Consider the following 10,712-nt stretch of genomic DNA (forward strand, 5'->3'; position numbering starts at 1 on the left):
GAGGAAACTCAGAGAGAAACCATGAAAAATGTGGAGCATGAAAATGTCTCCCTTGGTTTATGGCAGCGCAGCCTGGCTTCCAAGAGAAACACATCTTTAAATTTAACTTCAGATGTCTTTTTTTTTCTTCTTCTTCTTCTTCTTCTTCTTCTTCTTCTTCTTCTCCGTCTTCTTCCACTTCCCAACTGTTGGCAAGGGCCTGGTTTTGAAAGCAAGGCCAAGATGCTTGGAAACTGTGACCATGTTAAAAAAGCACTCAATAATGTGGCTTTTTGGAAATGTGGCGACAGCTTCTGTACGAGGGGCTCAGCTTTCAGTGTTTGGTGAACATGTTTGATACGTGTGCAGCTGCAGAACAGTCCACTGTATAAAAAACTCAGGATTTACACACCAGAGGTATATTTATTGAAGGTAAATATGAAGTGTAAGATCATTCAGTTAAAAATTCTGCAGATTCTTTTGGTGATATTTCAATTTCACACACAGTAAATTAAACATAAACTCTCTAGGCACTTTGGTCAATGTGCTTTTCACTCTCTCTCTCTTGCAACTTCAGACCCAGTGTTCTCTAATTCTACTCAAGGACAAATATACCAACTTTACTTGGAATAAAAGCCCATAAATAAAAGACCTGATACTGGTTATTTCAGTGAACTGGATTAAAATGACGGGGGCGGCTGGAAACATTTTGGCCTCCTATCAAATTAAAGTTTTGTACCATGTAATAATATTTTGCTAGTCTCAGGAGGAAGTCATCTCTCATGCCGATGATTCACAGCTCATTTAGGAAAAGAGCATCCAGCCGGTCTCATAAATCAACGTTTGATGGAATAAACATACCTCTGAAGGAAACAGAGCATCGACAATCACTCCTGTAGCTACAATGAGTGAATAAAATGCTCCACTGATGATGAACACATTTTTTGGGTGTGGAGTTAAATGCACATTAGCCCAAAGCTTACACCTCTGAGTGCAGCGGGTGCCATAAAACACTAATTTATATCTGAGAGATTAAAATATTGTTAGGGTGCTAGGGTGTAATTGAGAAACGCATAAAACAGCACTGAAAAGCAGTTACTGTACTTATGTGCAATTTTGAGATACTTGTACTTTGCTTGAGTATTTCCATTTTCTGCTATTACTCCTCTACATTTCAGAGGGAAGGTATTGTATTTCTTACTCCACTGCATTTTAAACTACACATTAAAAATCACTGGGGCAGTTTGGGTCAAAATAGCACCAATGCAATAACTGGGCTACCCATGGGCAGAAGTCAACCCAAGACAAATATACAACTCGTCTACAGGCTGTACTCTAAGGCCTCCTCTGATGCATTATGGCAAACGGAGGAGAAATCTCCATCAGCCTATCAAACAACTTCACAGATAATGCCTCAAAGCACTGGAGACGTCACAGCTTTTAGTCACGTTAATCCCTCAACCACTGCAGACAGAAACCCCCCCTCCTCGGCTCTCACAGAGGTAATTTGTTTTACGCAGTTACTTTTTCAAAGCGTTAAATATTGGCGAAATCCGCGAGGCCGGGTTGTTTTATGGGTTGCCCTGTCCTGGGTTACCAAGAGGTACATATAGGACAGCTTTTAATGGAGGTGGAAAGGCTGCCATTAAATACAGGCCAGATGGACTTTCTCCTATCCTGCTCATAAAAGTTCTTAGGACAGTTCACAAATCAAGGCCTCTCAGTATTATGTTAAGCGTTTGGATTGTTATTGTTATTGTACATTTGCAAATACTAATGTAATTTATAGCTTTTCGAGTATAATTCGAGACATCACCCACCCAGACATTTAATATGTGAGCATTTAACAGTTAATATTAGGTTGATAAAGTGCCCGGGGTTTTACAACCTTCCATGGAAACTGGCTATCATAACTCTGACAACTTTTCATTGAGTATGAATTAAGAGTGAAGATTAAGATGAGTGCCATCTACTTCATATCCGTCACGAGCCAAGTTATTTTATGAGAAGCTGTGCTGGAGTTTGGGGGTAAAATATCTCCTGTATGGAAAGGACACAAAAGGCAGCAGGTATAGTGTATAGCCAGGCAAAAGAGGGGGAAAATGAAAAGTGAAATTCAAGATGCTAAGCTAAAGCGGAAAAACTGCAGCTCTCTGGGGTTGGTCCTCTTTCCGGAGGAGAGGAGAGTGGACCCCGTAGTAGAGAGAGTTTGTGGTGGTCTGGGATTTTTGGGTCACTCACTATGATGTTGCTGCTAACATGACAACAAATACCAGAGGGCTTTGAGTTTCCTGACTGAGATATAATGCTATCTGAAGGCCCGGACTTGAGCACCACGTTATACTATGGCACATTTTTTCCTCTTTCAGTATGTTTAGCAGAGGCGTTAAAATAAGAGATGACATTATTCTCAAGGCTGAATAGTGGTGGAAAGTAACTAAGTACATCCCCTCGAGCACTTTAATGAAATACTATTTGGAGATACTTGAGTATCTCCATTTTATGCTACTTTATGCCTGTACTCCACTACTTTTCACAGTAAAATATCGTACTTTACTTTAGTTACTCTCCAGGTTAAGCTTAGAAATAAAACACATCATCAGCGCAGAAATATATGTTGCACTGTTATAATTAAAATAACAAAGTTCACTCCGGCTTCACCAGCTGTAACATTTAGCTTAGATGTTAATGCATCAGTAAAAATGATCCAATGAAATAATAATAATAATAATTGTTGCAAATACATTTGTGTGTTTATGTGTAATGGATTATTTTCATAGTGTGATTTACATAAGTAAACGATCTTCATACTCCTTCCCTCTGTGAATCTCTGAAATGGTTCTCCAATTTTATGATGATCTTAAATTAAACGTATAAAGCCTGAGTGAACGCTGCACCGGGTGTGGAAGAAGCACTCACATCGTTTGCTTTTATTAAGGAAAAGTGGCAAATACAGTGGAAGAATACTCTGTCACGAATACAAGCCCTGCATTCAAAATCTCACTTAATTAAACGTACATAAGTAGTAGCATGAAAATATACTTAAAGAACCAGAAGTAAAGGGGAAGTGAAAGTGGAGGGGGAAGTGTAGGTGTGAGTGTGTGTGTGTGTGTGTGTGTGTGTGTGGGTTGGGGGGGGGTTATATTATACAATTAAAAACTCACAAATGGTTGGTATTTTGATATATTTACAATATAAATAATAAGAATAATAAGAAAAAAAATCAATTGAAAATATGTTTTAAGAAAAGTAGAGACCTACTTTTTGTCTTATCAATAATAATATACTCCTTTTTGGTGTGTGGTTAAAATGTTCCGGGGGGGGGGTACATGGGTGGACTCACGACCTCAGTATTTTAGAGTCCTGACTACGGCCCTGCCGCCAGGACCAGTTCTGCAGAATGTGAACTCTTAACCCAGGATTTTATTGCCGGCACTTTTGTACATTGAATTCAATTTTGAATGCAGGGCTGGGAGTACCTTTACGGCGTGGCATCGGGACATCCACTCTCGCGACCGATCCGCTTCACTCGAGTGAAGGCTGCACCAGGCTTGTTTTCCACCAGGCTTGTTTTTCCATCAACAAACCTCTCGATAGCCGAGGGCAGGCGTGATGTAGGAGAGCCTACAGTGGCAGACTCGCTCAAAAACTGCATCTAAAAATCCTCCACTGTTCATTGGACCTCTTAAATACATGCCCATCAGCACATCAGCACTCAAATTTATCTTCAGCAGTCTGTATGTTGTCAATGCACTGCAGCTCAGTTTAGAAAACTTCTTCTTCTTCGCACCAAAAGTACTTTACGCCGGGCAAACATAACCCTGACAGTCGTGACGACTACATAAGAACCAATATCGATCGTTGTCGAGCCGCCGAAAGTTTAAAAACTCCGGCGCAGCTTAAGAATTAACAATGAAAATGTGGCCTTGCGGAGACGCCAGCCGGGGTCATTCCGGATTTATGGAGGTCTCGTAAAATACAATTACTCTTACAGACACAGATAGGCTTAATAGACATGGAAAGGGGGGGAGTGTGTCATGACATCATGTCATTAAACAGCCTTAAGCAGTTTTAATTGTGCTGCACATGTGAGTTTGGATCCGTGCAGCTGCAATAAAGTGGATTCCTTCTATCTTGCAATCTTTGAGCAGTCACTCGCTATTGACTCACGATAAGGCCGATTGAGAAATTACATTTCGACACCACAGCATCCTCTTACGTTAGTCGCTGAGTAGCATGGTTTCCTCGTTGGTCATAATATGAGAGAGATGAAGAAGAACCGATGTGGAATATCAGACCTTGGGGGGGGGCTGCAGGGGGGTCTATGAGCAGCACAAATGACGGAGGAGATGTTGACTGTATCTGTGTCTGGATACATAAAATATGGGTCATCCGGGTAGTGGCCGCGATCTGGAGCCAGTAAACGTACACAAACTATAAACCAGCCTCTCCGTGCCTCGCTCCCTCTGCCAGAGCCGCAGGAGGAGTGGATGCCCTTATAGGAGAAGGCCTGGGGGTGTAATCCATGGATCATGGACAGCTTGCCCGTTGGCCCGGGATTTCAAATATGATCATGTTTTGTTTTAATTTAATTTGTTGTTGTTTTTTTGTTTTTTTTTAAAGTCATGGTTAGCAATAATTCGTGGTCAAAACAATCATTTGTTTCATTTGGTACTAATCGTATGTTAAAAAAAGAAAACTAAACAAAAAAAACAGCTCGCTGCCAACAGAAGTCCTGTAGGAAAAGCATGGGATTTATGAATCTACGTATGTATCTATGCATGAAACCACCCGTTCTGGACAGAGGCTACTGTCAGGTTCGAGTTCTCTCTCAATTTTTATTTCAGTCCACTTGTTTGGCTGCAAATGAACGTGCATGTGCCACTTCTTGAATTCCTATTTATTTCAATTGTTGCCGAAGCCTTGTTTTTCCTCTTTTAGATCCAATAACAAATAAAAAAAAAAAAAAAAAAAACAACGTAATTAAATTAAACACATTGAGTGAATCATCATGAGCAAGCAACTTGCAAATTTAAACACATAATAATAATGGTAATGATAACAATAATAATAATGATGATAATAATAATAATAATAATAATAATAATAATAATACGGTTTTCAAAGTAAGAAACATTTTATTTACAATATTTTCAGTGCAAATTATTATTAACAAAATAGCACAACTATATATCCAGACGAGAAAAAAAAAATACATAAACACTGCGTGATGTTCTGAGATTTCAGTTATAACGTGAAACGAGTGGTTCATAACCTACAAAGAAAATTCACAACCGCCTATTTTCCTTCAGACGAGGAAAGCACGATGCACACAGGAGCTCCTGAGAGGAAAAACGACAAGAAAGAGCCACTGGAGGTGGCCGGAAGTCCGACTTTTCAACTAAAATAACCTGTGGTTTTATCACTGGAGCCTTACAGAGAAAAGGAAAACAATGGAGACAAAATCTAAGAACCTTCTCAAATGAATCTGGACTGTGTTCCTTGTGTTCTGGGCTAAAATCATTTCTCATTTTGAGCAGATGGTCGTGCCTCGCTGCTCCACTTGTTCCCCAGGAATGACACCGATGCAGGCCTGGCTTTCGGCTGCAACAACCTGGGACCTCTCAATGCCTTATTGGTTTAACGAGCTGACTCTGCCGTTCCAGATGTGTTTTAGAATCACCGTCGTTCTTCTATCAAAAAAAAAAAAAAACAAAAAAACAACTCGATCTCATTGTTCGTGACCTGAACCGACACGCTGCCTTCATATTAGCACCTGAGAGGCCGCTGTGTTGTCCGTGTCCGCGGCCGCTGCCGCCTCGCCGCTCGCCGGCCCGCTGCCGCTCATGATCACGCTGGTTTTATTGTGCTCCGAAACGTCCAAATGCCCGTCGGAGTGTTCCTCCTCCGGGGCGTCGTCGGACTCGCACTCGCTCCGGCCCTCGCTCTCGCACTCGGACTCCATCGGCTCTTTGGGATCCCTGCCGCCGGACTCAGGCGCACTCTTGTCCGGCTTCTCGTCCTTCTCCTTGTCTTTCTGAGCCTGGGCCTCCTTGGAGTGTCTCCACTTCATGCGCCGGTTCTGGAACCACACCTTCACCTGCGAACCCACATCCACAACACCGTTAGATTGGCCTATTGTTGGGCATGGATACAAACAGCAACTTAGTGGCACGCAGCTGCAGCCTCCCAGCAAAGTTCATGCATTTAATTTCTTCACACCTCTCTTCATTTTCCCAGGCACAATCCGAGCAGCCTCATGAAAAAAAAATGGGTCTTTTGATGGGAAATTTGGCGCATTAGGTCGAAGTCACAGGTTTTAAAATCTGAATCCCCTCCTTACTCTTTCTTTTCCTTTGTAAAGAAGAGAAAGAGCAGCACACTCCAAGGCTGACCGAAAGCTAGAGTCCCAGTGAGATTTGAAAACCTCTTTTGCAAGGAAGACCTGGCCAAGACAGCAGCATAGAAAAAAAAAATATGCAAATATAGTGCAATAACATTGTTGAGCACTATTAGACAATGGGGGCAAATGTTGAGGCACAGAGTGTAATGATTTAAATATATTTTCACACATAATATCAAGTAAAAAAAAAATAAAAAAAAAATTGTTTCAAGTTTTCAGTTCTGGCACTATTGCTGATTATTGCTTGTGTTTCTTGGTAAAATTAAGTCGAATGATTCAACATAAACAAGAAGTCATGAGTCGTAGCTCGAGAGGTGACGAGGTGTGACACTCACTTCTCAGCCAATCAGGTTGCTCAACACAGCTGCGAAGCTGCCTGTCACCTCGTAGCCTGGATCAATGGCTCTTGGGTCTTTCTTTCATTCACTCCTACTTGTTCATTTTAGGTTTAAGAGTTTGTGCCCTGGTTGGATTCTTTTTTTGCAAAAAAAAAAAAAAAAAAAGAGGGATGCAGACGGCAAAAACCTGAGTTGCTCGTGTCAGGAAAATCGTTGTATTGGAGAAAAAACAGATCCTTTGGCTCTGTGTAGCCCATGAGATTGTAGATACAAAGACAGAGACACACATTTCAATTTTCGAATCCACTGCTGTCACGTCACCTCACCTGCCAGGGGTGCAAGCTACCATTAAAAGGGTACTGGGGTCAGCGTCCCCTTCAATTTTATCTGGGAGCCTGGCAGTTTAAGCAGCCTGGGCCCGACTTTACATTTTACAGTTAAACAACGTAGACATAGTGGGTATTTGATGGGCTGTTCCCACCAGCACTTTTGGAGACTGGCAGTGTGAACACGATAGCATTTAGACCTGACATTCAATTCAGAGAAATATGAATTTGGTGAAAATATAATTTATAAAAAAAAGAGTTATTAAATATGACAACAGTTGAATAATTATTTTTAAAAATGCCTTTTTTTTTTTTTTTTTTTTAGTGTCCGGGAAAGATTTTCTTGGTGGGGAGGGGGTGGGGGGTGAGGGATGCTTATGACCTCAGTATTCCTAAAAGCCTGTCTACGGCCCTGGGATTTTGCTGTTTTATTGTTCATTTGGTTTCCCATTTGTCGTGTCCTCGGGGACAACTACTCTTCCTGGGGTTCATATTCCAAGACAATACAAATTACCAAGAATTGTTTACACTTTACATACAATAGCCTAAATAATAATATATCAACGCTGTGTTCAACAATAAAACTCCTTCAAAACTACACCTAGACAATATGTTAAAATAAAGTCATTTAAATTGGGTGACATGTAAAGCAAAATAAGTTGAAAATCCATATTGCAAAGAAATTAGGAAGACTTTTTTTTTTTGTGCTTAGAATAGAACAATCTCTTTAGCTGCCTCTTAAAACCTTTTTTTGTAGATGTGGTTTTTGCACCAAAAAAAAAAAAAATTAAGATCTCATAAAAGCTTGAATCCTCTTGCAACATGTAAACCATGGGTGAGGCTTCGGCCTTTGCAAGTTGACCTCATGTTTAAATCCACAGGAGTCAACACCGCTTCTTACCTGAGCGTCTGTCAGCCCGAGCATCGCAGCCAGCTGCTTTCTGTCCGGCTTGGTGACGTACTTCTGTATTTCAAATCTCTTCTCGAGTCCTTTTCTCTGCAGGTTTGAAAACACTGCCCTCGACCACGACCTTTTCCTCTTGTACGTCTGTGGCATCGTGTCTTTCGTGAGGACGGCATACGGACCTAAAAGACACGAGGAGGACATGAGGTTGAGACAAAAAGAGTCCAGAAACCACGAGGGACTTTCACTGCTGGTGTCTCACAACCTCCAACAGAGAGCAGGACAGGTCGGTTTCCTGTCTGTTAGAGTCCTACATGTGTCGACTACCTGGGAAGGTGTCCTGAAACTGATGCTGGCCTGATTGTCTGCTGCTGCTGCCTAGTGAATTCATCATGGAGGACGCGTCGCTCATCCCGTGGTCTATGGAGGAGAAGTACTGGCTGGCCGGAGGCTGAACGGGGATGTGGATCCCTGACTGACGGTTCGAGCTAACGATGGACGTGAGATCTGTCACAGAGCGAGAGATGATGGGCTTCAGTCAGGAGAGAGTTATCGCAGTGACACACAGGCAGACTATCACTGACTCTGCTCTTCAGTGGGGCAAGATGGTGTCAAGTTAGAGACAGAGGGAGACGATATTTTGAATTCACAGCCTGGGCTTCCCTGCTGCAGTGCTTCTGAACAAAAACCTCGGCTGCACTGCTGCTGTTTGTGGCTGACCCTGACCTCTGACCTCTCTGTGGAGGGGGCAAAGAGAGGAGAGGATTTCCCCACAGGGCTCTTTAAAGTGCAGCTTATGAGGCTATTTGCGCTCTAACTACTGTGTGAACAAGTCTGTCAGTGTTGTAAACTGGAGCAGGTAACTGACTTTGCACATGTGCAGTGTTAATAGCTGCGTCTGGTTTGCTGCTTTCAGCCTCTAAACTCTGGACAGGATTTTGTCTTGTCTTGCGGTACTCAATGATATGATTTATTTTAAAAATGGGCTTTAAGGGCATAAAAGACATCCCTAGTTATTGTTTTCTGTGGTTGACACGAAAGGAAGCTTCTCTACAAACAGCACACAACTTCGTGGAAATTCTGAGTGCAATAAAATCTCTCTGCTCACCTCTTAACGACGACTTTTCTTTGCCTTTTGGGTCAAAGTCTGTCGACAATATCCGATCAATTCCGAATTTGAGGTCTTTGCTCGAAGGCGGGGGAGCTTGCTGGGAGTTAAATGCAGTCCTGGAGACTGAGGTTAACTGTACTCCGTGTCTGTGGTACGGAGACGCCGGACTCACCCTCGCACCGTACACCGACGGCTCCGGCGCGACCGGGGAAGGGCGCAGCGGAGAGCTGCCGGCGTGCCCCTGCTGCGCACGGTGGTGGTGGTGTCCCATGTGCACCACGAGCGCCGAGGATCCCGGGATATTCTCCGCATCCCCGGCCTGCAAAATGTCTGCGATGCAAAACGAGGGTTTCTTCATCGTATCCACAGCGAAGCCCCCTGCGCAGTACGCGGACCAGAGGCTAAAGTTTGATGCGTAAAACGGGTTGAGCCCGGCCGTGTACATCCCGCAGTCTCTAATGCGTCGCGTCGTTTGTCAGAAGAAGGTATAAAAGGACAGGCATGTAAAAAGGCAGGGATGGCGTTTTAGGGGGATAGACGACCGTCCTCTTTGTGTAAGTGCCAAAATCGCTCTCCCAACTCTGAAATCCTAACCCCGCAGTTCCACTCCTAAGTTCCTCCACTGACACTGATTGGTTGCTTTCTGAGCCAATGGATGTTTTGCATTTGCTCACATCACACCCTTGCAAATTAGGATGATGTGTAACCCCCCTCCCTCCCCTCCCCTCCCACACACACACACACACACACACACACACACACGTACACACACTACCGGAGACACTTCGAGGCAATCTCGATCCTGAGATGATGGATCGATCACTTAAAGAGAACCCCCATTTTCGCCCTTATCGCCGCGCACAGAAACGTTATGATGCTCCTGACCTCACATGTTAATTTCGAGCTTTCCCTCTGAGAATAAATGATTTCCTACTCCCACACGCAGCGGGACTGGGTTCAGTTTCAAAACAGCGTCCGATCCGTCAGTTCTCAACGCAAAATAACTAAAAAGAAAAAAAAGGAAACATCAATAAGCAGGCCACACAGATATCAGACGTAGCAAAAGTGGAAGGATACATATTTAATAGTCCACCGCACAAACATCGACGTGTAATAATGTAACGCCGGGCGCAGGAGAGCGTCTATTAGCTGCAGCTCATCCTGTTTTTGATGGACTGTGATTCGTGTTAAATGAGCGGATATGCCTGCTAGATTTGGCCCCAAAATAGAACCCGTTCTAGTATTTTAGGATACAGCAGAAATCCTTATTTCTTCCGGAGCAGGGGGGGGGGGGTGCGGAGGGTTGGGGGGGGGGGGTGGGGGGGCGCTGGTGGGGGCTTTATAATGACTGTTAGAACTTCCCTTTTTCAATATTTGTGCAACTTTATCTCGACCTGCAAGTTGCACGGTGACGCAAATCCGTCCCCACGCTCATAATAAACAGAGGAAATCTATTCCCCCTCTAAAACGAAAACACAATTAACTTCAGAGGCGATACTTCATCCGCAAGGCCCCTCAAGATTCACACGTTGGGTCCTGGCCAGTGAGAATCTTAGAAATGAGAATTTGAACGAAACGCAGGAAAATGCAACCTTATTGTGTGTCCCCCCCCCCCTGCAGAGTCTCTGACAGGGAGACATTTGGCCCGATT

General features: G+C 43.3%; 1 protein-coding gene across 3 annotated transcripts; it reads right to left on the bottom strand.

Annotated features, from left to right (window-relative positions):
* Positions 1-5,130: 5,130 nt before the first annotated feature.
* Positions 5,131-9,741, bottom strand: hlx1 (H2.0-like homeo box 1 (Drosophila)). Of its 3 annotated transcripts, none has more exons than XM_040124424.1 (5): positions 9,059-9,740; positions 8,278-8,457; positions 7,948-8,132; positions 5,756-6,079; positions 5,132-5,669 (listed from the first exon to the last, which is right to left on the bottom strand). In XM_040124424.1, the coding sequence occupies exons 1-5, from the start codon at positions 9,504-9,506 to the stop codon at positions 5,604-5,606; spliced, it is 1,203 nt and encodes a 400-aa protein (XP_039980358.1). In that variant the 5' UTR covers positions 9,507-9,740; the 3' UTR covers positions 5,132-5,603. The 3 variants fall into 3 exon arrangements, with proteins under 3 accessions (XP_039980359.1, XP_039980358.1, XP_039980357.1); XM_040124423.1 differs by having other exon boundaries at positions 5,132-5,672; positions 9,059-9,739; XM_040124425.1 differs by lacking the exon at positions 8,278-8,457 and having other exon boundaries at positions 5,131-5,672; positions 9,059-9,741.
* Between the last annotated feature and the right edge of the window lie 971 nt (positions 9,742-10,712).

The sequence above is a fragment of the Xiphias gladius genome, chromosome 4 (genome assembly GCF_016859285.1).
Source record: "Xiphias gladius isolate SHS-SW01 ecotype Sanya breed wild chromosome 4, ASM1685928v1, whole genome shotgun sequence".
NCBI lineage: Eukaryota > Metazoa > Chordata > Actinopteri > Istiophoriformes > Xiphiidae > Xiphias > Xiphias gladius.

Excerpts from the sequence above, each read along its gene's own strand:
- hlx1 (XM_040124423.1), bottom strand. The coding sequence starts at position 9,506 with ATGTACACGGCCGGGCTCAACCCGTTTTACGCATCAAACTTTAGCCTC. Across the intron at positions 8,133-8,277 it reads GTTTCAGGACACCTTCCCAG|GTCCGTATGCCGTCCTCACG; the intron begins GTAGTCGACACA and ends CGTGTCTTTTAG. Across the intron at positions 5,673-5,755 it reads ACAACACAGCGGCCTCTCAG|AAGAACGACGGTGATTCTAA; the intron begins GTGCTAATATGA and ends TTTTTTTGATAG.